Consider the following 27,963-nt stretch of genomic DNA (forward strand, 5'->3'; position numbering starts at 1 on the left):
AAGGAAGTTTCCCTTGTGATGATGTACCATGGGATGGCCTGGCTGGGGAGCTTGCTGAGAAGGCCCTGGCAGTCTTGGTAGAGCAAGCTCAACATGAGCCAGCATGAGCTGGCCGCTGAGAAGGCCAACAGCATTTTGGGCTGTATTAAGAGCAGCAGAGCCAGGAGATTGAGGGGAGTGATTGTCTGCCCCTACTCAGCACTTGCTGAACTGTGTCTAGAGCACTGGGCCCAATTTTTGGCCTCCCAGTACCAGAGAGATCTTAATCAATATGCGTGAGTTCAGCAGAGAGATACCAAGCTGGTCGGGGAGCAGGAGCACCAGCCCTGTGAGGAGAGGCTGAGGGAACTGAGCTTCGAGGAGTTGTGCCTCTCAGTATGTAGAAGAGGATTATGAGGAAGACAAAGCCAGTCCCAACTTGGCCTGGATTTCACTACAACCATTTTTCAAAATTCTCAAATATCTATCGATTACAAAGAATTAAATTTTTGTTCTAAATAAATTCTTGAAGCAATGTTAACTTTACACTCATAAAAGCTATACTTTTTGTGAAATTACACTAAAAATTGTATGTAAAGCTTTTTCCTTGCAATATAAACCATTCAAATACAAATGTTACTGTCAATCTTTCAAACAATTTATTAGTGGTTGCTGATACTTGTTTTGCAGAATTTCTAAAGCAGATTTTCAATTGGCAGCTCTTTCCTTATGTTAATATTTGATTCTTTTTCTTGTTGACCGTTGCAAGGATATCAGAAAAAATATTCAAAATAATTATCAAACATAAAACTGTTTCTTGTTTGGGCACCGTGGACACACCATGGACCACTTTTTACCATGTTGGTGCTTATTGCTGATTGTTTCAGATAGTAAAGTTGTTGACGTTCCCTAAGGCTTTCATTAGAAATTAGCTTCAAAATTAAATTGCTATTGTTTCTCCCAGGTGTAGATCCATTGAGGTTTAAAACTATTTTTAATCGTATTAAGCTTGAACCCTATGCATTTCTAAACCTGTTTTTGAACACTGTCCTCATTCTTGAGTAAACAGAAACTGCTTGCTCTTCCTATGGTCAGCAGTTATTTTAGATTTACAGAAGGCTTGCTAAAAAATTGTTGGGTCTGTCAGATACGTGGTGTGCTGCTTCATCAGTATTACTTGCAATCACTGAATCCGTAGTATGTAGGCAATGCTTAGCTTATTAAGAAAATATATATTAATCATGGTAAAAGTATATGATCCTTTGATCTGATAAGACAACAAACTCAACAACATTGAATGAAATGTATGTGATATGAACATGATTTTTTTTTTTAAGAATTACAGAAATATGCATACTACTGTATATTTACCTATCTAAACTTACTTACAAATAAATGATAAATCACTCAACGGTTTATTTCCGTATCTTGTACAACTGATACCATGGATAATGGAATTAAGTTAGAATTCTTTGAAAAGTTAAAAATTACAGTAAAAATATGAAATCTGAAAAGATTGGTATTATAATACCAATTGGTAGAATCTGAATAATACCTGAATATAATACCTATTGGTATTATCTGAAAAGATTTCATATTTTTGATTTACGTTGTCTCTGCAAGTTCAGAATGTGGAATATCTACTTTTTATATCAGTGCTTTAGTTTCTCAAATATTCTGTTAAATCCCAGATTTACTTTGAAACAAGAAGAGGAAAAGAGGCTCAGAGTAGAAACACTATATGAGAAAACAAGAGAAAAACTCAGAAGGAAAGAAGATCAATATTGTAAAGAGATGGAGGAGAAACAGCAACTTGAGTTACGCTCAAGGAATTTAGAAATGGAGTTAATAACACTGAGAAACCTCTTGAAACAGGTATATTAAACAATGAGTTAAACACTTGTTGTCTTAGTTGTTGCTTCCTTTTAATTGGCACTGTAGTCCAGCATGCCTAAAGAAGGAGGTACTTTGTTCATGGAAGAGGCATTGGATAACTATTGCCAAATTTTGAGGACAGTTGAGAACAGTTGGTTCACAAGTGGACTGTTGGGGTTTTTTTCTTTCTTTCTCTGCAAGTTCATGATTCCTTTTCTCCTCTTTCAAAGTTTAGGTTTCATTTGTATTTCAGGCAAAGCCTGACTTTGAGTTATTTTTCTAAATTACTAGGAAAACATTGTGTATTCTTAATTTTTCAGAAGAAAATTAAAATTTACTATTTATAGATGGACTACCATAACTGTGGGGAAGCAAAAATATTTGAAAGAATACAAAGGAGAATGGGAAGATAATGTGAGCTCTGATTTTTCTCAAGATGCAAATAGTTTAATCGTATTACTGTAGGTTGAAGAAGAGCGTGATGAAACACAGAGACAGCTCTCTCAGGAGAAGAGTGCCAGAGCCCTGCAAGAAGGAATTTTGAACAACCACCTTTGGAGACAGAAGGAACTAGAAGAAGAGACAAGAAGAACTATAGGAAAAAATTCAGAGGTAAGCAGATTTTTTCTAATTAATTAAATTTCACCATGTTCATTCTAAAGTCGTAATAAATCTTATATAATTTTTTTCTGCTTCTTGATGGATTATTTACAGTCTACCAATGTAACTTAACTGTGTAAATACCTTTTCTGTTTTCCCTTATGTCTTTAAAAGTTCTGGAAAGCAGCATCAGTCCTGTATATACCTGAATTGCATGTGCAAGTAGGAAGCTAACAGAAGACATTATATACCCCATTTCTTAACCTATCTGTTATATTTCATTTCATAGATATTTTATCATCACTTTTTAAGGTTTCTAGCAATGAAACACCTAGCTACCGATGTCAAGGTTGACCAGGAAGAAAGTTGTTTGACGCTCACTCTTTGTGTTCCCATTACTTGTTTTTTTAATGACTTATTCCCTTATCAAACTTACTTACTTCAAGTATGCCTTTCCTTTCCACCTCCAAATACTAAAATTTTATGAAGGAATATCAGCAATGAATTAAACTCTCTGTAGGAGTTAGAATAATTGGAGGAGAAAAAGCAATCATAAACACTGTATTAAAAAAAAAAAAAAACTTGAAAAGAGTTTACTGAATTTACTAAGAATGTGCAGTGCTTGGAAGAATTATTTGTTCTTGGCTGTGCTGCCCAGTAAATGTAGGGTGAATAATTTATGTGGAAAAAGTTATATATATTATAAACAGGAAATAACAAGACTATTGCATTCCAGGGATGATTGACTTGTATAGCTAACTTTCAGTAATACAAAAGATAAGTGTTAAGACGACATTTGACAACTGATACAAGATAAAAGGTAGCATTTATATTTTTTGCAATTTTGCTAAATGTCCCAGAAGGAAAATACCCTTTTTAGCCTTATTTTTACCAGATTTGTAACACAGCTAAATTAACCTTAAAGGGAATATTTTAAAGGCATACACATACAAGAAAACACTATCATTTTAAAAGCTTTATACTTTTGAGATATTTTAAATAATTTTATTATTTGGTTGCTGTTCAAGGAAAAAAAAAAAGGCTGGGATGTTCATTTAGGTTTTAAGGGTATGTTACACTTCCAGTGTGTGCATACATTGTACATGTGCGTGGGTTCATGGTGTAGCTTATGTATTACCTGAAACTTCACTCTCATCTTTGAAGTCATTCTTCGGTATTAGAAATGTTAAAACGCAGTTTGATGCAGAAGTGGTTTTGTAGATCCATTTCCCAACTGGCTATTTATTCATGTTCCCTGTCATTCAGGAATCCGACACTGAGAGAGAAAAGGATCTGTTGTTCAGAAATCAGTTACTACAAGATGAGATTGCTATGCTAAGACTAGAACTTGATCAAATAAGACTTAGGCACCAGGAGGAAGAAGGAAAATATTTAGCGGAAAATGAGACCTTGAAAGAAAAAAATGAAGATCTCAAAAAGGAACTTAAACTGAACGAGGAAGCCTTAACACAGACAGTTTTTCAGTACAACGGACAGCTGAACTTATTAAAGACAGAATCTGCGGTGCTAACTTCCAAACTTGAGCAGACAAAAGAAAGCAAAGACAGACTAGAGACAGAAATTGAATCATTTCGTTCCCGCCTGAACACTACTGTGCAAGAACTTGAACGTCATCAGTCATCAAAAAGTGATGTTGAACGAACATTTCAGAGAGAACGTGATGAATGGCTTCGCTTGCAAGACAAGCTCCATCATGACCTCTCTGATGTGCGAGAAACCAACAAGAGTTTGTCTCAGCAGCTGAGTAAAGCTGAAAGCAAAGCTAATAGTCTAGAAAATGAGCTTCACCAGTTGAAACAAATGCTCAGAGAAAAAACATTGCTTTTAGAAATGACACAAAAAGAATTAAGTCAAGCCCAGTGTCAGGCAAAGGAATGTGATCATGCTCGACAACTTGAGAAAGATCAAGTAAGCAAATTTATAATAAAGCAGGAATCTATGCAGGAGCGATTGGCCCAGCTCCAGAGTGAAAATCTTTTACTCCGTCAGCAACTGGAAGATATGCAAAACAAGGGCATCATCAAAGAAAAAGTAGTGAATGATGTGCAGGACCGGTTTAATGATATTTTCAACAAACTCAGAGCTGATACTGAAAAGCAAGTTTACCTGGTGGAAGAGAGAAACAAGGAATTAAATGCCAAGTGTGCTGATTTAAGAGAACAAGTCTTTAAATATGAGACTGACAAAGTAGAAAGAGAGGTAAAGTATACACTTAGAAAGAACAATTTAAAGTTTGTCAGTTCTTGAAATTATTTTATGTTTCTAAAATGTACCAGGTATAAGTTATACGCATGGGACTAAATAATGCTGATTTGTTCAGATTTGTCATGTTTCTCTTGGAATTGTGGAAGGTTTTGGCAAACAGGTGTTACTGCTCAGATCTGGGCAGAGAACAGAAAAAAGGTATCCGAGTCTAAGCTTTGATCAAGAAAGGTGATTCTTCTGCAGAACTTTTTTCCTCTTTTCTTTGTCCATTTTATGCCCTGTAGAATGGTTTTATGTATTTGATGGGTTTTATATATGTATTGCACTGATGACGCAAATAAGAGTGGTATAAAAGGAAGAACCATCCAATATGCAAGGGCTGAGAAATGAAGATGGAGACAAGTGAAGTGATGGGGGATGAATTTATATTAAGCTCCTACAGAGGAAAAAAAAACGCTTCTCCATACGTTGCTATCAAAACTGAAGAGTATTAGTAGTGTCCAGGTGTTAATTTATGGATGTGTTTTGGGGGTTCTAAGGGGCCTGCCTGTTCCTTGAGAAATTCATTTCAGACCTAAGCTTTCTTTTCTCTATTTTATGATGTGTAGCCATACCTACATGTGTTCTTTCTTTCTTTCTTTGTGGCTTTCTGAAAGACTATCAACTGGACAGAAAACTAATTAGGAAATCAGTTAAACTGTCTTTCTGCAAATTGACACAGTACATGAGTATGAAACATGCTCCTATGCAGAGCACTAGCATAATTTTATGTCGCCCAAACATGCATGAACCAAGTGTTGCTGCCATTTCTGCATGTAGATGGTTTTTGTCAAGAAAAAGGGTGGAAGAAAATAAAGGCGGGGGTAGGAGTGAGGAATAGGTAGACAGTTGAAAAAGCTATAGGTAATGGGAGAATGCATTATTATATATGTTCCTGGGAGTAGGTAGGGTCTGTTCTATTGGTAGAGTATTCTACCAATTCCAGGTAGAGCAATGATTTAAAAGTTGCCTTACTCATTTTGTTTAATCTTTCTTTACTTTCTAGAAAATAGGAACTAATCACGTTCAGTATTTAGACACTCTGGTGTAAGGTTTGTCTCCCTTAATGATTTAACTAGTGATTTGCAATTACATTTCCTTCTTCATAACAAACCCAGAATCTTTGAGTGAGGTAAATATGTGTCAGAGAACCACCTTATTCTTAATTTGTCAGTTACTTTAAGATGGGAGGTGGGGGGGTGGGAAGAACTCCAGCAGTGCTGTCAATCATTTTAATCTGTGAATTGCTTTGTATTCTTACTACCAAAATAACAGGTTCCTTTTGAAGATACTAGAGACATATATGAACTATCCAGATTTTTGTAAACCTAATCTGTCAGTATAAAGGCAGTTGTTATTCTAAAATGAACTTGATAAGAAGTCTGCAAGAGGATGTGATTCAACATACACTTAAAGTGTATCTCAAAAGAGCTTACAGATATATGTATTCATTTAATTATACTATATAATGGAGGAATAGAACAAAGAACCATCTAATACAAAGTCCTGTCTTTGGTCATCAGAGTAATACCTGCAGTCAAACTGTAGCTCTTACATTGCAACAGTTTTCTTTGGGTTTTGTTAGAAAAAAATACATGATTGCAGTGTGTGCTTGTGTATAGTTCTGAGAAGAACAATACTTGAGCCTTTTTTATGTATTAGGAAACAGAAATCCTCATGAACAGCTGCTGGTAGTTTGGAGGTGCTCAGCTGAGAAAGATGAAGAGAGGTCATAATCTGTGCAGATGCCTGCTGGTGGCAGGCAAAATTTCATACCTTTGAGTTCAATCCGAAGACAGGTCTAATTGTATAATCAAATAAGTTAAAGTAAAGGCATATTTCATGTTATTACAATTTTCTTCATGCTCATTGAACTGTTTCATTAGGGCACGGTCAGACAGCTGCAGCAGGAGCTTGCTGATGCTCTTAAAAAGCAATCTATGTCAGAAGCTTCACTTGAAGTTACTACACGCTACCGCAGCGACTTGGAGGAAGACAAATTGCACTTGCAAAAGGAGTTGGAAAAGGTTAAAACCAAGGTACGTAATGTCTGTAACTATATGAATAAATCTGTGAGTAGCTGTTGAAGTAGCTACAACTCTGAAAGTTGTCCTAAAACCTAGAAAAAACTTCTACAGGTTAGATTTAATAATGTGTAATGAATTGCACTGTTTTATAAACTCCAGTGTCCATGATTGGAAGGTCTTTGACATGAGGACACTATGTCCTTACTTGGACAAAGGTTTGTATTTGCTAAGGTGCTTTGCAAAATAAACTGATGTGTCTGTAGCTTATTGCATTTGGCTTGGCCAAGCAGGTTGTCTGATTTCTGAAGAACAGTAGAAATAGTGGACCCCATTTCCCTCCCTTCCCCCAACACCAGGTAACATGTTGTCAATTCTGAATGCTTTTGTAACTTATTCTGCATTTATCTTCCTCCCTTCCTTTCCCTCCTTTAGCCCTGCTGTAATTTGCCATCCTTAAGCGGCCTTCTTGCAAGTGAATTGTAAGCTACTTTCCAAGGCAGGGACCACCTTTTGCAGTGTTCTTACAAAAACTGAAGTATAAGAGGCCTCAGAGTTCTGAAATAGAAATCATCTTAAATCTCCTTATGAGGGAGTTGTGAAGTCACTTTAGGAGAAGGATGAACTTCTTAATTCATATTTTCAATGGAGGAGCAAACAAGTGGACACAAATGAGTGTCGTGAGTCACTGAAAGGGTGGGAGGGGCAGTGTCGGTGCTCAGAACCGTGCTGTAGGAAACCAGTGTGGGGATGGGAGAGGCCAGTATAAAAGACGATGAAGTAACACAGTTTGTGTTCATTTGCTAGTAGAAGTGAAGGTTTGAATGTACTTGAAATGACTACAGTTCTTTGAGTAGAGCGTATGTGCAGATATATGCAGTACTTGAATTCTTCAGCAGCAGTTGACTCCTCTATATAAAAGCTCCCTGACTACTGTGGATTCTTACTGTGATTTTACAGTTGCGGGAGCTGGAAGAGCAGCATCTTCAGTCTGAGCATTGTGTTCATGACTTGAAGGCTGCCTTGGATAATAAGGAAAGAGAAGTAATAGCTTCTTCTCAGAAGCTGCAGGACCTCCTGTTGGCATCTTCTGGGACTAATACTACTATAAAACAACTGGAAGAGCACGTGCAACGGTAAGAGAATAACACAGTGAAGCAAGGTGCCTGTCACTTTCTGGGGTCGTGTGAAAACAACAGGATAGCCTTGTTGCATCGCAGCAAGTTGTTAACACGATTTTGAAGGATGCTTTTGTTTTGGATTACGTTACTTCACGCTGTTCTTTCAGAATTGGTGCTCTGGTGGATTTCTGTAATAAGACCTGTATTTCTTTTTAAGCCTTGAAATTGAAAATGCCAGATTGGAAGCCACAGTCCAGCAACAAAGCAATAGGATTGAAGCCCTTCAGAGAGACCTGCAAGCCTCTGCCTCGGTAAGCTGATCAGAAACTTCCCTTTTTGTGAGCCCCTGAGCCTAGTTACCTCTTTCTGTGGGGAAATTTTAAGATGAGGTTTTCCTGGAGAGCCATGGGGAACTCGGTTCCTGCATTCTACTGAGTAAGGGCTGCTCGGAAAGCAGCCTGGTCCATTGCCCAGCTTTCTCGTTTTGAGAGTTTTCCCATGCTACTATAGCAAGTCCTACTTATCGCAAGGTAAGGTGATAGCAAGTCCTACTTAACGCAAGGTAAGGTTTTGACACTAATACGCTGGTGTAACTATTGTCTGCTTTAGACCTGTCATGACATCAGAAGCTGCTTCAGACACTTGTTGCAATGTGTATCACCAAAGGTATTCATCAAGTTAACTTGTGGGAATTCCACAGGGGATATTGATGCCAAGTGCTTCGTGCCACAGGCCCGACTGGCATCATCAGACTGGAACAAATATTATACTCCCCAGAGCTTCTGTTGTGCAGAAGAGCTTTTCCTTTGGCCACTTGCTGTGCATTTGTTTTCATGAAACAGAGAACGTGGTATCATTTGCAGAACTCGGTGCGAGCCTTGGAATTTCCCAGTGCCCCTGCGCAGTGGTTAATTTTAGCTCAGATAAGGTGCTTTCATCTGTGGCCTGTAGGAAGCAAATTATTTTTGTCTTGTAACCAGTGAACCAGGGTTCTTGTTAGACTGTAGTTGTTAATTAGTGCTTAAGAGATTTTGAAAATAACTACATGTGAAAGTTGAACTTTGTGGTGTACTGATACTGACAAGAGAAGAGGGAGGGCAGTCATGATGCTGGTCCTTCCCCCTTGGTTAATAGGGCATGGTTTTCAAATGTACTGTGGATGAGAAAAGCTACTCCTGCCTGTTTTCCCTGAAGATTCTTTGTATCCGGCATGGTGTTCTCTCTCCCTGAAGCAAACGGCAGAGGCGATGATTGCTAACAGTTTTACAGTGGCATCAAACTAAGGCCATTTTGATCATTGGTGTTGGGTGTAAATACTATAGGAATGAAGAGCTGTATGTAGTATTTGTTTTTGATAATGAGGTGTAAAATTCAGTCTGGAAAGTCATAGTGTGTCGTCTTCCTTCTTTTAATGCTTCTGTAGGTTCATAACCGCCTGGAGGACTTGATAACTGGCTTACAGACAACACGGGCAGCTGCAGAGGACCACCACCATCAGCAGGTATATGACTGGCTTCTGTGAATGACTGTTTTAGTCTCTGATTTTTCTGTGTGCAGGTAATTGATGAAAAGATCAGGTGGGCTGTGTAGGCACAGTTCAGCTGACTGAACTGCCCCTTCTGGTTTTGGGGCAAGGCACCCTCAAGGGAAAAGGCTGTAAACTTCCTCATTCCCCTGCTGCTGTGTTTTGGATCTGTGTGGTGATGTTCAAGATACTTTTGTTCCGCGTGATTTCTTTGATGAATTCTCTCCCCCATCCCACCAGGGGGAGTGAGCAAGCGGCTGTGTGGTGCTTAGGTGCCTACTGGAGTTAAACCGTGGCAGATGATGGATAGGATGGATGTTGTGGGCGGGGGGGAGTTCTGTGGTTGAAAGCTGAGAGAGGAGACTGGGCTTGGGAGATCCGTGTTACCTTTGCAGCTTTGTCAGAGCTTGCCCTTGAGACCATGTTAGCTTCCATCGTAAGACCCAGCATTTCACCTGCTCTGTAAGGACACTTGAGAAAGTTGTACACCCTGAGGACTTTTTATCTAACCCTTTGTGCTAAGGTTTCCGTGACTTTTTTTTTTTTCTTCTCCTTACAGAATGCCACTAAAAGCATCTACTCAACTTGCATTCTTTATACTTGAACTGAATCAGCAAGTTCTGTTCCACTCAAACGCATCTGTTAGGCAAATCTTGGTCCCTTTGGGTAGAAGCATAAATAGCATTGCTGATTAGAAAACGTTTTCTTGCTCTCAGATGTACAGTTTTTACAGAAGCAGTGGGAGTAGGGTATTTTCTGTGGTGGGCACTAGAGGAATTATTATATTATAAAGTATGTATCATCATGAACTCCAGAGGGCCTTTGGAGGAAAGTTGTAGCGTGATTTTGTGTGTGTGTGTGTCATCTCATCCCCCAACGTTGTAACCTCATCTTGTCACTTCTAGAGCGTTCATTCTTTCCACGAGCTTCAATTGCTGCTCTTGGTTATGTTTCCTGGCGTGTGTTTTACACTTGGCATTAACCTTAACCGTAGGTCTTAGATGGGGAGAGGAGAGCTTAGGCCTGTTTCCATTTGAGTTACTGCTTTCTATTGCAGGGTTGTCTTCCCAGTCACCTTAGTTTTTTTCTTTTGCCACCATTGCTTTCACAGATGCAAAAGCAGAATGTGCTGGCTCTGACATCAAAGGACTCGCACAGCATGTGGGAAGAGCAATTGAAGTCAAGATCCCACCTTGAAGAGCGTGTTGCTCAGCTTGACAGGGAAAAGGCTGAACTCTTGGAACAGGTGAGCCCAGAAAATTCTCAAGACACCTAGCCAATACCCAGGAGAACTGTGTTCGCCTTTTTGTTGAGTTCTTACATGCTCGCCTTTTTCTGTTATCCCTGCCATTCAGGCGCTGATTATCTTGTGATTTGGGGATCATCCAGGAAGTGAATAAAAGCTAGCTGGGTATCTTTGTGTAAATTCTGGAGTGGTTCCATTGGGAAGAGTTCCCAGTGTGGTTTGCTATCAGTTGAGCACATGGAGCAAGGCTGCAGTTCCCCAGTTCTTTTCTTGGATTCATTCTGGTCATTTTCTGACCCTGTGGTTTCTGGGCAGGGTTGAAATGCTTCATGTTTCCAGTGCAATGTATGGAGGAGCTGCTGCATGTTTTCAGGCTAGTGGGAGCTTAAAAGCCTTGCAGAAAAACGTACTGAAGGAGTTCTGGCCAAATGAACTAGTACTTGAGAAACAAGAAATGGCTGCCAGTTTCCAAGGGGAAGTCTCCCTTTTCTCCTTTTCAGTAAAGGAAAAATGGAAGTACAAAGTCAAAACAGCTGCCAGCTCTCCTCTGGTTTGGCTGAGAAAACACCAAGAGGAAGAACAATATGTGAATAAGTAAATACCCACAAAGAAGAGATCGAGGTAATGGTAGAGGGGAATAAAACATTGAAGAATTCCAAAAGATCAAATTCCTCCGTAGGCCCCTGCCTGCTGGTCGTTGAAGATCCCGTGAAAGCTTTAGATTGGCCTATGCTCTCCTGTGATGTGCAAACCTATGTAATCCCTGGTATGAGCAGTGGAACTGCTGAAAGTGTTCTCCAGCATCTTTTCCACCTTTTTGCCTTGAAGCAGTAGGAGGGTGGCCTTTGCTTCAGTGGGGGCGTCTGTTTCTGTTGTTAGGTATTAGCCTGTTTGATGTGAAACCTGAAGTGATTAAATGTTCTGAGGAATTCTGTCCCTTGGCGTTCTGAGGAACTTGGCTAACAGATAAAGGTGTACTGCAGCTTCTCTGTGGAGAACGCTAGATGCACATACTACATGTAGATACTGTTGCTATGCTCTGTGTGTCATGTATCTTTTCTGTTTTGAAAGTGTGAGAGTGAAAGAAAGAAAGTGAAGAAGCTGGTAGAGTTGAAACGCCCAGTCGAACTGCGTCTGGACCAAGAAATGAAAAGAAACATCGAACTGCAGAAAGACTGTAAGAGGTATGGCTTTTTAGTATGGTGAAGAGATATCCCTGAGTAGAAGTCAAGCTTTATTGAACTTTAACGTAAAAATAGGTGTACGTAACTGTTTGTGAGCAAATTCAAGCCCCGTGTTCTTGCAAGGCGCTTCTATACACGTGCCTATAGTTTTCAATAGTTGCTGAAAGAACTGCAAATGCAGGTTGCCCTGTGGTTTTCCTGGGAGGGAGGGAGGGAGGGAGGGAGGGAAGTCTCGTATTCCTCTTTTCAGGTGAAATTTGGATGCTCCAAGTGACTTGTGGCATGGGAATGCTGTTTCTTCTCAGTAATTCCTCATGTGTCAAGCACATTAAAGATGAAGCAAGCCATGTCTGTGCTCTTTATGTGAGAGTATGTAAGAAAGGCCAGTTGTTCCTTTGCTTCATTGTTTTCTTGACTAATTTGCTGTCTAGGTTGAAGAGGCTTCTGAACAGAACTATGAAGAAACTAAGGGTGTATGAGGAGAGAGTGAGAGAGTCCCAGCTTAATTTGCAGGGAGAAATGAAGAACAGGTATTCTGAAATGGTCAATGAAGGTGGTAGATTAAGAACAAAGGTGAGCTCTGGTTTGTTTGGGGTTTTTTTGGTGGTGGTGTTTTTTCTTTTCAAACCTGTGTTATTCTTTCCCTATACTTCTTTTCATGTTGTTGATTTTTTTTTTTTTTTCTTGGCTGTATCTTGGAATTGATTGACTTTTCTTGATGCTCCTTCTACTATTACAGTAGTAGATGAGTATAACTAATACTGATGTAGTTATCATTATGGGTAAAGGTGAAAATGTTATGTGCAAAGCAGTATCTGCAAGGCCACATCAAGGGTAAGCTGTCCTGTAGAGGAAGGGCGAGCTGAGAGTCACAGCAAGGCTGGCAGGGTCCGTGACCTCGCAGGCCAGGGAACAGTCCCACAGGCCCTCACCAGGAAGAACAGAACAGGTCCGGTGACAGTAAGCAGGGTCAGCCAAGAGTGCAGATCGCCAGGCCAGTCCATAGGGATGGGCAGGTCTGCAGTCCAACCAGGACGTCACGTCCACGGGTGAGGGTCAGGGCTGAGAGCAGTGAGGCCCGGCACAGGCCTGGCTGCAGCTTGAGGCTGTGGCAGTCTTCTACGTCTCACAGATGAATTCTTCTCAGGAAGATTGGGGAATAACACTGCCATAACTCGAACAACTGTATGAAGTTGGCTTTGCCCAAGATCATGCCCTGAGCCCAGTCTCAGGCACGAGTTGAGCAGGAAGCAGTTCAGGTTTTGCTTTTCTAGACAGTGTCGTTGCTTCCCAGGGCATGATGCGGTAAGGTGATGCAGAAAAAGTTCTGTAACTTATTGCTCACCAGTAGCTGTCTCAGCCCATCTTTCCCTTGTCATGGGGACCCAGAAGTGGAATTCCCAGAAGTGCTTTTGAGGTTGCTCTGGCTGTTCAGTAGCATGTAACCTTTTATCTACTTCTCTGCTCATTACTCAGATTTGTTGCTAAAGCAGCCATGTTTCAGAGCTACATTCATGTTTAGACGGTATTGTGGAATGAGTCAACTGCCTTTGCAGTGGCTCATTTTCAGTCCAAAAGTTAGTAGCATTTTTGTGTTTCTGTTGGAAGAGTTATTTTGAAAGACAGGAAAGGGCTTTACATTTAGGTGGTTTTAAATAAGTCTAAATTTTCTACTTTCTGTTAGAGACTCTTTCAAGTGTTTACTATGCTAGTTTCCTCCAATTTTCTTTTAATAAAAAGACAGGACATAATGTTTTATGCTCAATAGGTATAGAAAAGGTATGTTTTTGGCGGGGGGAAGAGGAGGACAGAGCTGTAGTTAACCATTAGGACCTATTGAAAGTCTGATATTTCCTGCAAATTTTTGAAAATAAACTGCAGCTTTGACCTAGGGAGAATACGTCTTCCTCCACCACTGCTGTAAAAGCCATATTCTGAACCGCTATTTACAAATCTTTCACTGTAATGGAAAAGTGTATCTGTTTCTTGTCTTGTCAGTTCTGTAACGAAGCTTCGACTGTGTTGACAGCATGTAAAAATTCCTCGAAAGCATGATACATGTTGTTTCTGATGAAACCAGAAGGTGGCTAGGTATGGATGTGTTTGATTTCCCATGAGCATATGAGCATCTCATGGAAGAATAGCCCTGGTGCTTTTCAACCTAGCCCTATGGGTGAAATGCTGCTAGTTTGGTACCTCTTGGTCTGTGACCTACTGCAGAAGAACTGAGAAAGGATGGGAACCTGAGGGATCCTACCAGAAACGATGTGAAAGCTGTTCTTGTTTTAAAACAAGAGCCTGGTTTCACTTTGGTTTTAAAACTGAGCCAGCAGATGACAAATACACTCTCGATGGCCAACTCCTTCATGGATTTTTACAGAATTGACTAATTTTAGATCCCTCTGAGTTCCTCTGTTGGTTTTTTTTTTTCTGTCTACAGGTTAGTGAACTTTCCCAACAGCTGGAGATAGAGTCTAAAAAATGCATGCAGCTAGAAGCACAAAATCAGGATTTGCGAGAAGAGTTGTCTACCATGCGTGGGAACCATGAAAAACTGGAGAAGAGCAAATGCCAGCTGAAAGAAGAGGTGGCTAACCTCAAACATCGTTTGGAGACTAGCATGGTGGATCACAGCCAAATAGAACAATATAAAAGAGAGATGGAAGAACGAGCCGGACAAGAAATAAGACAAAAACTACAAGAAGTCAACCTATTTTTGCAGGTAAGTGAATTTCTCACTTGTGTCTGTAGTCTCTATTATATACTTTTGTTGTGGCCATCATTTTTTTAGTATTTTATTTTTGGTGCCTGATTCTGTGTGTTAGTGCTGTATTTCTGTCTTTCCTGAAGGGCAGTGGGAGAAGGGAATATGGTTGGGCAAGAGTGCTTTCATGTGTGTGTAATGTGCCTGCAGGTCCCTGAATTGAAAGCTTGCCCAAGGTAGATTTCCATTTTGCAGTTCTTGGTGGGGGTATCGCTGTCCACTGGTCTTGTTCTTGCTGCTCATCCTTGAACGGGTATTGCAACTTACAGTTGTCATGGCCAGACGTACAAGTCCTGCTTTGTCATTGTACAGGGGAAAGTGCTCAGAAAAGAAGTCGCTGAAGTTGGGGATGGGGGCGTGGAGGTGAGGGATCCTCATAATTTCTTTGAGGAATCCGTTTCTATATGCCCTGTCCTACAGAGATAGCGTTCTTTTGTTAGTAGCTTTGATGAATAATAGTACTAAGAGGGGGTTCTTTCTGAATGAAAAGAATTATTTAACGTGGTAGTTCCAGGGTTCTGCCTTGATTGCTCATGGTAGTGAGGAGGCACATCTTCCTCACTGAGTAAAGCTGGGCCCTTGAAATTGGGTACGTGCAATTGACTGGCGGGGAGAGTTCTGTTTTTTCTTTGCGGTGGTTGAAAGTGCATTGTCTGCTTCAGACGCAGGCAGCCTCCCAGGACAGATTAGAACAAATCAGAGCCAGTCATCATGCTTCACTGAGAAACCAGCTAAAACACAGAATTAGAGATCTCGAATGTGAATTGGACAGGATAAAAAATACCCAACAAGACAGTATTTTTCAAAAAGAATCCACGCAGGCAGAAGTGGAAAGGTACAAAGAGCTGTATCTGGAGGAAGTAAAAATTAGAAGATGCCTAGCAAATAAACTGGAAAGGTAAGTCCATACTTTTTTGGAGCGGTAGTAAGATACTACTTTTTCCTCATGCGTTTTCCTCCTAAAATCCCTCTTCTACATCTGGTCAGCATTATGTATGTAAACATAAGATGGCATATTTGTGAGGAAAGTACCATAGACCCTTCCCCTTCATTAGAACTGCCTTCATTTCTCTTTAGTATTCCAGCAGTAACACCACATTAATAGCATATTTTTTAACTTGATTGTGTTTTAACAGGAAGCCTTTTTGCCAATCTCTAATAATCTCCTCCTCTTATTCTGTGTATGGCAGAAAAGATAAATTTCATGTCCTTTACTGCTTGAATAAGGATAGGCCCCTCAGAGAACAGAATTTGATTCTGTGAAGCAAAAAAAAATATATCTTTTTTGGCTTCCACTTCAGCAGTGTGCCTGAGGTTTGAGCTTTCCTTGCGAAAGGGAGGGTAGCCCAGAGTTCTTATGCAGGTGACGTACCTTTCAGAAGAAGCTATGTAAACACACGGCATTCACAGATTGCTTTGAAGCCCTAATGCTGAGAAGTCCAAAGTGTTGGTAACTCTTGCTGCTCCTTGCAGGTAGTGTGACTTCTAAGAAGTAGGTTCTCCAAAAAACCTCAGATCAAATTATGTTCTGGTTTTAGATGCTCTTAATCCCTTCCCCTTTCAGAAGTCGAATAATAGTCAAAGACCTGGAGGGTAACTTTACAGAAGTGTTACTACCAAAGATAATTCTTTGTATGCTTCTGAATGTTTCAGAGCTAATGAGAGACTAGCAGAAGCCAACGCTAAGCTCCTTCAGGAGCGCCATAGAAGCAAATCTTTAATCGCAAGCAGCATTGTCAGTGGGGGTCTGGCTGCAAGTCCAGTTCTGTATTCAACTGAACTGGGACATCTTGGCAACAATTTGGCACTGAACAGAAGTCTAAGTCTGGGAGGAAGCTTCCTAAGCCCAACGGGGAACGCATTATCATCAAGAAACAGAGTTGAAGCGTATGTGGCTAAGGTAAGCATTTTGAAATACTGTTCTCAGCTACTGCTAAAGAGTATCCGTAAGCAAGGTTATGCTTTTTAGCCTAAAGTTAGAATCTATTTATAGTTCCAAACCATATGGTCTAATAGGCCAAAACAACTGCTAATCATCAAAACAGTACACAACTATATGTGGTAGGGGTGAAGACTTTTGGTCATCAGGGTTGTACAAATTTCCAAGAGTGCTCAAAGACCAAAAACCGCTGATATCTAAATAATGAACTGTGTAACTACATTCTTTTACAAGAGAAACTGTGATAAAGAATACTGTGGCACAGGAAGTTCCCAGCTAAGCTCTTCATTAAATTTTAACGTGTAGTATGTATGACCTATTTAAAATGGCTAACTTTGAGTGCAAAATCCCATCAGACATCTTTGTTTGACACACCTTTTCCTTCTTCACTGATCTTCATTCTAGCAGTTTCTTTGCTGGAACTTGTTTTAGTACATGAATACCACAAAGGGATGCTTCAAAAATAGGATGATATGAATGGGATCACGTAACTTGTCACTCTATACTTCAGTGTGGGATGTATACTATGTGTAGAAGGCATTTGTTTTTGTAGTTCCTGGTATGTGTTATTACATGAAAAGGTAAAGTTAACTACCCCTCCGGAAGTCTTCACAGCTTTCTAATTTTGCAGCAATGCTGCAACCTCTGCAATACCTCTGGTCAAAGTATGCCCTGTAATTAGCAGTCAGTGTGATAGTACATCCCTCACAGAATGGTGAACGTTATATCATGAGATTTGGAAACCAGATGTCAATAGTTGTAATCACTTTCCCACCTAGCATAGGATTGAGGCATGGACAAGCTTCTCTATTCAGTCAGTGTTCTATCCCTCACATATTCTGTTGTTGAATGAATGTGAGAAGTATTCGTTCATTTTTAAGTCCATCTCAGTTCAGTGGTCCCACCCACACTGGAAAGAACCCATTTAAACAATGTGTCTATATACTGCACCTGGTTTAAAAAAAAAATAAATAAAAAATGGACAAAGCAGTGTAGGTAATGCGTAGCAGTGGCAGTTACAGAGATGAACTTTTCTGTATCAGTATGAACGTGTTTTTCAGGTCAGAGGGGTGGACATACATTACAGAAAGAACTCAGGAGGCAGTACTGTACCATCTGCAGGGTCGTTCTGCATGCAAGCAGTGGAAAGGAGGCAAAATTCAGGGACCCACTGCAAAAGTGAAATAAGGAGAAGGCCAGGACAAGGGAACAAGAGGGGTAGGGAGCAGGGAACAAGTGAGGAAAAGAAAGGACAGAAAGGTGGGAGCAAGATGTTAAAAGAAGAAAAAGGCAAAGGAGGAAACCATCCCACTTCTAGGAAAAAAGCTGCCCTAGTTTAAAAGAAAAGGGTTAACAGTTGTGCCTTTTTTTTTTTTTTTAAGAAGAGGAAGAAAGGAAAAAAAGACAGTGAAGGGAAAGAAAGTGGGAGTATTCGGTGCTTCTTAACTGAATTACAGCAATATTCTTCAGGTAGTCCTTTCCACTTTAATTTTCCAGAAGAAATTGGAACTCTGGGCATCTCAAAGTTTTGTCAATATCAAGAGAGATACCTTTACTGGTTTACTAGCTTCCCTTAAGTATATTACAGAAATTAAATATTTTAAAAGGCTATTTCATAGCTGGTTGGTTTTATCCAGTTGCTAATATATGCAGATATATATTTCAAATAGTTACATAGGCTGCTTCAACGCTTTGTGAAAATCTGCTTGTGAAAAACATTTGAGCTGATTCCAAGAAAAGTGTGCGTTAGATCTGAGAATGGTGTTACTGTTCTCACTCAGTGTCCTGACTTCAACAGCAACCATAAAGTTTCTTTTCAGAGCATGTGTGTCTCGCATTTTGTGATGGATTGCCATGCTGGAGAACGCTTTTAGGTTTTGGTACTGTTTTTTGAGGCTTCACTTTGAAGGTTTAAAAAAGAGAATCATAAAAAACCCCATCAGCCTTGAGCAGACTCTCAAGGAAGTTGAACAATTATGTATGATGCTTCTCCAGTCTCCAGTTACTGATGTCAGGTGGGGTTTTCTGTTTGTTAGCTCAGGGGCTTTCTTATATACATAAATTTCTCCTTCCTAGTGCCCTCCTAGTGCAGTTTTGTTAGTAGGACTTAGTCCCCCAAAGTTCTCGCTGATCTTGTTTGCAACCTACAGAGACTTCTACTTTGTCGTCAACAGAGTTGCTGAGGATAATTGGCTCTTACTATACACAGTTTGTCTTCTCGGGATTAGCTTTTAATTCTAATATAGTATTAAATTCTAAAGTTTTCTTCCCTGAATGAAGGTGAGTAAAACTATTGCTAAAGCCTCAGAGAACTTACCCATTTCTTACCATTTCTGCCAGGTTCTCTTAAGAAAAAGCTGGAAATCTCATCATGCCTGTTTTCCCCCAGTCAAAGCAGAATGCTGGTCTCTGGGACTCAGAATTGCTGGTGTTAATTTATCCTCGCTGTTACTAAATCCAGCTGCATACCCTTTCATAATATTTCTTCCTGTAATCACCAGTTAGGGAACAACTGAGACTAATGTAATGGCACTGTCGGTAGCCTCAAGTCACTCAATGTTCAATGTATTCAGGAAAGTCTTAAGACCTGGTCTTCTCTTTCACAGTCCTTCAGAAAAAAGGAACAGGGTTCTCAGAGGTGCAGTACTTGCTAGAGGACATGCATCTAAGTGGGTATTTCACTTACAACTGCTGGCTTAGGTTTCCTCAACTGGGTGCAGTATGTCATTAACAGTGTTTGAAGCCATACCATATCTCTGAGGAATGGAAAGTACAGGATTCCTGACATGTGCGCCTAAAAACAGAGGATTGAATTGGAAAATAAGGCTTTAAGTCAGGAAGTAACAAAAGGGAAAAACTGCATGTATCCCTCTGCATACAGTAATAGGTGGTGAATCTCGATCAGTTTCCAAATGCAAAATTACCAGATGCGCAGTCTGTGCTGTCATTTCTGCGGGAGTCCTGTGTCATTCAGTAGACAAGTTGGAGCATGAGGAAAGAATTCAGAGATTACAGTTTTAGTCTATTTTGAAGTACTTTGCCAGTTGTGCTGCTTAGTACTCTGCCTGTTCACCACATTATTTAAAGACAGAAGAGTTAGTCTGACTCTAAGCCTTTTCTTCACTTCACTGTTTGCTTCAATTATGCTTTAGATTTTTTCCAGTAACCTGGTTCCCTTCTACAGAATTTGTCTTGCCTTTTAAATTCAAGCTGAGCAGTACCTTCTTGGCTGGAGATTACAAGTGCTCCTCCCACTAAAGCTCATAATGACAGGGAGTTAAGGAGCTTAAATTGCCGTGTGCCTCAGGTAGTCGTCTTGCACTTCTTTTTTTAGTCAAAGCTCTCTGTGCAGATTTGGTGTTTCTCGCTTCCTCAAGGTGAGAAAGGCTATTTGAAGTAGAGGACATGCCATTCTTAAGAGGAGGATGTTTATGTAAATTTGGTTTGGGCAAAGCTTTTAAATAGCTTCAGGGGTAAGGAGGTGAAAATACTTCACACTGCTATTATTCAAAATGCTGGTATTAATTCTTTGTCCATGCAACTGTTGGAAAAAACATTGGTAAATGGTACAGATTGCAAACAAGAGGAAGAAGTGCTCCTCTGGCAAGTGGACACAGTTACTTCTTTTAGACGTAACTAAGAAATTTGGAGTTTGAAGGCTTGAAAGATTTCAGTTTTCCTAAACCACTACTTAATATGAGAGGCAAATGTCAGTGATTATGCATATAGCCTTACATTTTGAAGATGGTCATGTTGCAAGCCTAGCAAAAAATGAGCATTTTATTCTTTAAAAAACAAAAAGAAATGTGTTCCATTACAGTATAGCCCCTTTCCCCTTATCAAATATATATCCTACAGAAATTAGTAACCTTGAAATGGAAGTGCAAAAGTATCTTGAAAAATATAAAAAAGTTCATATTGACACAAGTAATGAACCAGTAAAATGCCAATCACATGCAAATGCCTTTGGCTTTTTTGGTTGTTTTTATTTTTATTAGAGCTCCAGTAATGAAGAATAAATTACAAGTACTTGAAAAATTCTGTGCATGTAATTACAGTGACTGTAGCGACTAGCAGTTCATTATCTTCTGGAAGAAGGTTGGCTGAAATTTGTTTCCTAGTAGGACTTGTGTCTTAAGAAGGATGTGCGTGTGTATTGCCTGTCCTTTACAGGAGTGAAGAGATCTTTGACGGGGTCTTTTTGTCTTTTTATGATCTGGCCTACTGACTCCCAAACTGCTCATGAATTGGCATGTCACCATCCAGAACTAAATTGAATCAAGCAGATGAAACACAAATACGAGGTACTGCTAGTGGTCTGTGTACCATAATTTGGGAACCTCTGCCTTAGTCCATAGACTAAGGCAAGGAATGTCTGCTGCAAGGAGGTTTTGGGACTGGAATCCTGTTAGGTTTAACAAATGTCAAGCTTAAATCCTAACAGCTGTGCAAAAGGCTGGTGAAAATGAATGTGGGTGTCTTGACACAGAAAATAATAGTGAACTCTGCTAGCTGCAACCAGTGTGAATTAGTGGATTTATGAAACCAGTTTTCCTACATAACGGGAGAAAGGGAATGTCTGCTTCCTACTCTCTCTCTCAATTTCTGTTCCTTTTCTGATTTCGTTTTCCGTCTGCACTCATGTATTGTGGCAGTCTTTGTATTATTAGCTTTTTTTTACTTGCTTCATTTACATGTAGGCCATGTTCTTATTTCTCACTGAAGACCTTTGAACTTAAGGCCGTTTTTCTTTCTTCTTCAGCTCCTTAATCAAAAATCTGTTCTTCTCTCTTCTCTGCAGCCAGATACATGACAAGGTTTGTAGCCAGTATTGTTTAATGTTGGGTGGTATTTTATACTGGAAATGTTTTGTCTGTTTATGCTGTTAGGTTTTGATTAAAACTTACTGATGCATTCACATTTTTCTAATAATGCAAAGACTTTGAACTTGTTAGTTTGTCCAAGTGAAAGAATGACTGCTGCAGAGTACTTTCATGCTTTATGTATTTGAAATGTTATGGCTGCTGTGGTAATTAACCATCTGTAAGACGATGGTGTATGGATTTCATCTGTTACAATGGAACTTCTTTAAACTATAGGATTAGACTGGTTTACCTTCCTTGCCAGTTCCGATGTGCAAAAAGTTCTTGGTATTGACAGCGGTTGTGTCTGGAGTACCAATACTGTTCTGAAGTTGAGTTCCTAGACTCTGAGTATCAGCTCATGGAGTCTTACAGGATCGAACTTACTCTGTGCTCAAGCAACCCATGTAGGTAAGTAGTAAGTCAATACCGCTTTCTGAAAAAGAATTATTGAGAAGGTGACTGCTGCAAGGGAACCCAGTATGTTACTGCCTGAAGGGATGCGCAGTGAGATGAGAAGTACCTCAGCGTAGAACTTAGTGCAGAAGAGATAGCAATCACTGTTCTGCTTTTCAGTTCTGTGACTGTAGTCTGGCAGAAGCTTTTCTGGAACCTGAAATTGTCATCCTTACTGCTCAGGAGGTTTGGGATAGTCAGCTGTGATGCCTTTTCCAGGGGGCTGGGGGGAAGGAGAACAGTGGAGGCAAGTTAGTCCTAAAGTGTGTATATTGCCTGGCTCTTCATTCCCTCTTCAGAAACCGGTGTGTCAGTTTTATTTCCACCTATTCCTCTTTCCTCAGGCGTGGATGAGAATCACAAAGATGTTAATGGAATGAATAAGAGGAGAACAAGATCTTTTTCTTCTCTTGATTCATCCGCACATGTTGTGGAGGGTCCTGTGGGCCTTCTGGTCATTGTGAAGGCTCCAGAAACCAGGGAAAGTGGTTTCTTCTAACACCTCAACTACTACTACTTTGTTCAGGATTCGTCCTGGTTTTGGGTCGTCTTTTGGTCTAGGCATTAGTTTTCCTGCTTTTTTCTGTTACCTATGTCTCATTCCATGTGTTAGGGGGTCCCTTCTCCCCAGGATTTTGCTGCTGCTTGTACCTGCTTGAAAATGATTAGAGGTTTGGGGATTTGAGGGGTCCTTTTCCCATGTTCTTTCAGCTCCGTGCTCTCCTCTTCTAGCTGTGAAGGCACAGACTATTCCAACGAAGTACCACTGAGTGGTTCTTCCCCTGGAGGAGCTGGTGAATTTGGTCGCAGCTATCCCTGTAATCCTGGAGAGAGGGCCCTTCCCTCCACTTTGGTGGTTTACGGCCCCACTTCTTTGGCCCTTGCAGTTACTGCCTGTTACTGCTCCTCTTGTGAGGGTTTGCAGAGTGCTTCCCTTACTGAGGCTTTTGCTCTCTATGGCCTATTGAGTACATCGTACAGTGTTTCAGTTCTCTTTGTTGATATGTTGCTAGGTGAGCCTGCTCATTTCATAAAATAAATACTTATTCCCTCAGGGATTCAGTACTAAAAATGGGTAAGGGTGGAAGGGGCCTCTGAAGATCATCTAGTCCAACCCCAGCCCTGCAGGGTCAGCCCTAGCAGGTTGCTCAGGGTTATGCCCAGCCAGGGTTATGGACACTCCACAACCTTTTCTGGGCAACTTCTTCCAGTGTTTGACCACACTTACAATTAAAAAAAAAAAAAAATTCCTTATGTTAAAATGAAATTTCCTCTATTTCGATCTGTGCCCATTCCTCTTGTTCTTTTACTTGGCACCACTGAGAAGAGCCTGGCTCCGTCTCCTTTACTGCCCCCACCAGGTATTTACACGCCTAGGTAAGGTCCCCCTGAGCTTTCTCTACTCCAGTAAAGAAACAGTCACAGCTTTCTGAGCCTCTCCACATAGCTCATGTGGTCCAAGCCCTTCAGCATCTTCGTGGCCGTCATAGGCCTGGAAGCTGTATGGTATCCATTTTGAAAATCACTTCTATGTGTCAAAGACTTGATAGAAAAAATGTAGGAGTCACAAGTATCATCAAATGTAAACAACAGCATATAGCGCTTGGACTATGACTCTTCAAGAGATCTGATTTCTTCTTATGAAGACTTTGAAGTCAGAATCATAAGTGAGAATAACTTAATTGGTAGCCATAACCACCTTCTAGGGGAGAAAGGAGTAAGTGCTCCTTTCTAGTGATCCAGGCTGATTTTGGTTACATAATAAAACCCACAGCACTTGCTGTGTAGAAGCTGTAGCTGTTGCTACCTTTTCTTAGTACAAAGTTTGCGAGAAAAAAATTGTGTGTGTTTATATTTTTATATATGTGTGTCATGGTATTTGCAATAACAATAAAGAAAAATCTTGGCATGAGCTATAGGAGCTCTTTCAATTTTCCATCTTAAGGTGGAGAAAAGAAGAATATTGGTGCATGCTTTTTTTCTAGACAATGGACTATGTCAGTCCTGCAGCAGCTGCTGTTGCTCCTCTTCTCTTACGAAGCTGCAGAAGCCAGCCTCAACTGAATTTGTCCCTATGGATGGCATTTGTGCATATTTCAGCATTTAGCTGACATTCTGCTTGTGTATTTGACGATAGACTTTAGCCATACCTTCATTGTAATAACTCCACTGTGCTTTCTTCCTGTATATTTTTTAAATGCCCAGTTATAATCCAGCTGGTGAGTTACAGATTGTTTTGTGCTACAGTTAATGTTGCTCAGCAAAGAGAATGCTACAGCCTGGCTGACCAAGAGTTTCTCTTCATTGAAAATCAAACCCCAAACCAAGATGTCTCTATTTGGGATGATATTTTTAGTTTTTATCACGTTATGTGTGGGTTTTAAGAATGTTTTAGAAGCTTAATATTACAAAAATGTAACTGTTAAAATATTAACTGTATGTTTTCTGTATAATTCTAGGTACGACGGGAACTGGATGAAAAAATCACTAAAGAACTTGAACAGGGTAATGTGTCATTATGTTAGGAGTGTTTTTAAGGAAGATGACTGTTCCTAACTCTTGAAAATAATGGCTTGAAAGTTTTCAAGTTCCTGTGCTAAGCACAGGTTTTCTTCTGCTAGCTTTTTCTGCTAGTTTAGACTTGAATGTGAAAACTTCCTGCTTACCAAATTACTGTATGGGAGGTTATGCAGTTGCCTGAAAAAAAAGTGGAAAGAAAACTAATCCATTTCCCCCCCACAGATACATATGGATTAAGCTGAAGTCACCTTTCACTACAGTTAATTCTCAAGCACAAACATCAAACATAAAAGAAGCCCTGAGATAAGATTTTTATAGACTTCAGCCATCACTTCTCCTTCCATGTACATCAACTGCATTCAGCACTAAACCATACCATACACATTCTCTGCTGTTAGTTCTTCATTTTTGCCATGTCTCTTATTTGTTGCTTGTATTTGTAGCTTATGCAGTCTTTTTCTGAATAAGCAAGAAGAATATAATCAGTGACAAAATACATCCTTTCTTTAGGAAAAGATCATTCAGTAGTGTTTAGGCAAACATAAGATGAGTTGATTGCTTGTAATACATAGCATAAAACATGCTCTATAATACGAGGCCAGGTGTCCAAAGAGGAATTCCACCTATTTCATGATAAGTGTTCCTCCAGAGTCACTGCTTTGCAGCGACTGGTACTATTTCAAAGCAGATAGCCCCTGAGAGCACTTCCTTTTGTTCCTGTATGCTTTTAATCATATAGAGAGTGTTCAGCTGTTGCTTCATAGCTCTTTCTGTGTGTCTGAATGGGCACAAAGCCATTGCATTGCATCCATGTGCATTTTGAATGTAACTGCACATCTGCTAGGAGTCACAAAGTGTGTTTGGTTTGGGGACCTTGTCTGAAAAAGGTGGCTGGAGAAAGATGGCAAAGGTGGGTTTGCTTTCATTCAGTGCGTTTTCATGGAGTAAAGAGGGTTTTGCCAGAGCAAGTTACAAAGACTCCCCTCAGAGAAAGTGCCAGGCTGGGAGGCTGGTCCTGGCCTGACTGCAGTGCAAAGGTGTTCGCGTTTTCACAGGCAGATTCTTTTAAAGCTTGTCACAGCGAATGCAGAAGCTGTTTTTTAGGAGTAGTGTTCCAATAAATCACTGGTTTGAAAATTTAAGGAAAATAGACACTTGAGGCTGAAGAGTTCTGCAGGGGGCTAAATTTAGCACTGGTGTAAGCAGGAGTTGTTTGTGGATTCCCTGAAGATGATCAGCATGTAGCCTCTGGAATTTCTTTCACTAGCTTTAGAAATACTGTTGACTGCTAAGCAACTGTGGAAAAAATGTTTCTTCCTTTGTGCCTAGCCCTTTCATTGTTACGTTCCCTTGGAAGTTTTTAAATCTCTTTCTGGATTGTAGTCTCTCCAGTTACCCATAATGTTTTTACAGTGACTTATTTGGCTCTGTCTACTGTAAAAGTAACACCAGGAATTTTGTCTCTTTTCTCTCTAGCCACTGCTGAACTTGAAACTGGATCTGCTGGAGCTTCTCCCATGGTATCCACTGATGGTTCTTCAAAAAATTTCCATGTTGACCAGGATCCCCTTTGCAGGGCAATACAGGAGTACCGTGATGTTTTAACCAAAAATTACCTGATTTGAACAAAATGCTAGGGAAAGGCTCTGGAAATCATTTTGTTTACATAGTGCATCTACGGTTTCCCATTCTATGGTTCAGATGTGAAAATGTGTTTATTGCAGTCTGAATATAAATTCTAAGTCTATTAAATGGATGTGAAGCACATTGCACTTACCTGTTGGTTTATTGATGCATAGTTATTTTATTTTGCACTCACAATAAGAACCATATCTATTTTTTCTGACTAGCAGATTGACTAATCTTGATTCTTGAGCTTGGCAGAACTGTCAAAATGTTTTTTATGAAGGTAGATGCTTTATTTTGCTCCACTCATGTTCTGTGTTTTAACAAAAGCATTCCCTTTGTTCTGTTTAATCCTTTCACTCTGATGTGTTTTTAATGTTTCCAGTGTTTATTTTAATGCTTAGGACATTATTTGATGTGCTTTGAGCCCGCTGCTTCAGTCCTGATGCAGTGAATATTTCTGCTGATAAAGTGAAAGTTTTACCAGTGTTCAAGCTGGAGAATAGGGCACTTTACATTGCTGTCACTTTATGCACCTTAGGTTTAAAAATACTGTGAGTGTCTAGTAGTGCCAAGACAGTTGTTATGTGGTCTTTTTGGTATGTTTGTTTTGTATCACAGAACCACGGAATGGCTGAGGTTGGAAGGGACCTCTGGAGGTCATCTGGTCCAACCCCCCCGCTCAAGGAGCACCACCTAGAGCCGGTTGCCCAGGACCGTGTTGGCTTTTGAATATCTCCAAGGATGGAGACTCCACAGCCTCCACGGGCAACCTGTGCCAGTGCTCAGTCACCCTCACAGTAAAGAAGTGTTTCGCGATGTTCAGACGGCACCTTCTGTGTTTCAGTTTGTGCCCATTGCCTCTCATGGTATTTATGTTGATTTTTGTATTAAAAATTGCTGCAGCTTTAGACATTTGCAGTTCCTATGTCAACACGTGTGGTGCACCTGAAACACTTCACAGGGGGGAAAAAAGGAACGTTAATATATAAACCTTCAGTCTCCTCAGTACTTTCCAAAAATTGTGCGATAGGATAGCCAATCTTTTTGTTGCTGCTAGCAGCGGATGATATGGTGTCTGTAGCCCAGATGTTGGCCAGTGTTGTGGGACATTTGTGTCAATAAAACAAGCAGTTTTACTTCTTTCCGGGAGTTGCTTGTTGTCACTGAAGATCTGCAGTTGTCATTTTGTGTCTGCAAAAGTCACTAGCGATCAGATTATAGAACAGATTATAGTCCCAATTCTGGAAAAGTAAGAATGGTTGTACTGAGATGAATTAAGACTGGAAAAATTTGGGGGTTTTACCCACTAATTCAAGGACTTGAGTTAACAGGCAGTGAGGAAAGCAATGAATGCTGCTGTGACACTCTGTTCCTTTTTATATTAATACATTTTTGTGAAGATAATACACTGTATTTAATTCTAGATATTCCGTTCCAACTTAATATTTAATAAACTTTGTAATCTAGTACATGTCTTTGTTTTATTGTTCCCCTTCTCGACTTTGCTTTCCACCCTCTTCCCTTCCCCATAGAACTCTCCAAAGCTCTCCTCTGCTCACTTCAGCTCTGTTCACAGGTGAATCTTCACCTTGTCCTGGAGGCCAGGCAAAAGGCCAGCATGCGGCTGTGTCCTTTTCCTCTGGGGACACTTGAAGCACCATCGCGTTAAGATCGTGGGCTAGAGTTGAGGTATTGCTAAGAATCAGTTCCCAGACTCTTCCTGTATTTTAGAACAATCCTTCTTGTGGTCTGGGCGAAGGTAGTGGCTGAGCTTCTGGTAGCCGTGAAATGCTGGCAAATCCCAGAGGTTTTCATCCCATGGGGAGCTGACCAATTTGTAGCCCGCAACAGGAAAAGGTGTTAAGAAATTTCTCCAGCCTGCACCAGAGCGGTAAGGAGAAGTTCAGCTTTTGGTACTTTCTAGCGTCTCTCCACAGAGAAAGCAGGTGCAGAATGTCTTGGCCTTTACTGTTT

The 27,963-nt window shown here is 40.2% G+C and overlaps 1 protein-coding gene across 7 annotated transcripts in view; it reads left to right on the plus strand.

Annotated features, from left to right (window-relative positions):
* Positions 1–27,455, plus strand: part of ANKRD26 (ankyrin repeat domain containing 26) — a 66,492-nt gene extending 39,037 nt beyond the window's left edge. For 5 of the 7 annotated variants that reach the window (XM_076330333.1, XM_076330342.1, XM_076330286.1 and 2 more), the window contains 15 exons: positions 1,671–1,854; positions 2,320–2,466; positions 3,721–4,674; positions 6,606–6,758; positions 7,704–7,879; positions 8,082–8,175; positions 9,288–9,365; positions 10,501–10,635; positions 11,707–11,819; positions 12,251–12,392; positions 14,260–14,541; positions 15,246–15,481; positions 16,237–16,483; positions 24,300–24,345; positions 25,837–27,455. In XM_076330333.1, the coding sequence (XP_076186448.1) occupies positions 1,671–1,854; positions 2,320–2,466; positions 3,721–4,674; positions 6,606–6,758; positions 7,704–7,879; positions 8,082–8,175; positions 9,288–9,365; positions 10,501–10,635; positions 11,707–11,819; positions 12,251–12,392; positions 14,260–14,541; positions 15,246–15,481; positions 16,237–16,483; positions 24,300–24,345; positions 25,837–25,985 (3,136 nt within the window). In that variant the 3' untranslated portion in view covers positions 25,986–27,455. Of the gene's footprint in view, positions 1–1,670; positions 1,855–2,319; positions 2,467–3,720; positions 4,675–6,605; positions 6,759–7,703; positions 7,880–8,081; positions 8,176–9,287; positions 9,366–10,500; positions 10,636–11,706; positions 11,820–12,250; positions 12,393–14,259; positions 14,542–15,245; positions 15,482–16,236; positions 16,484–21,284; positions 21,340–24,299; positions 24,346–25,836 lie in introns of those variants that run through there. The other 2 variants (XM_076330314.1, XM_076330324.1) reach the window with 2 other exon arrangements.
* Positions 27,456–27,963: the final 508 nt, after the last annotated feature.

The sequence above is a fragment of the Aptenodytes patagonicus genome, chromosome 1 (genome assembly GCF_965638725.1).
Source record: "Aptenodytes patagonicus chromosome 1, bAptPat1.pri.cur, whole genome shotgun sequence".
NCBI classification, from domain to species: Eukaryota; Metazoa; Chordata; class Aves; order Sphenisciformes; family Spheniscidae; genus Aptenodytes; species Aptenodytes patagonicus.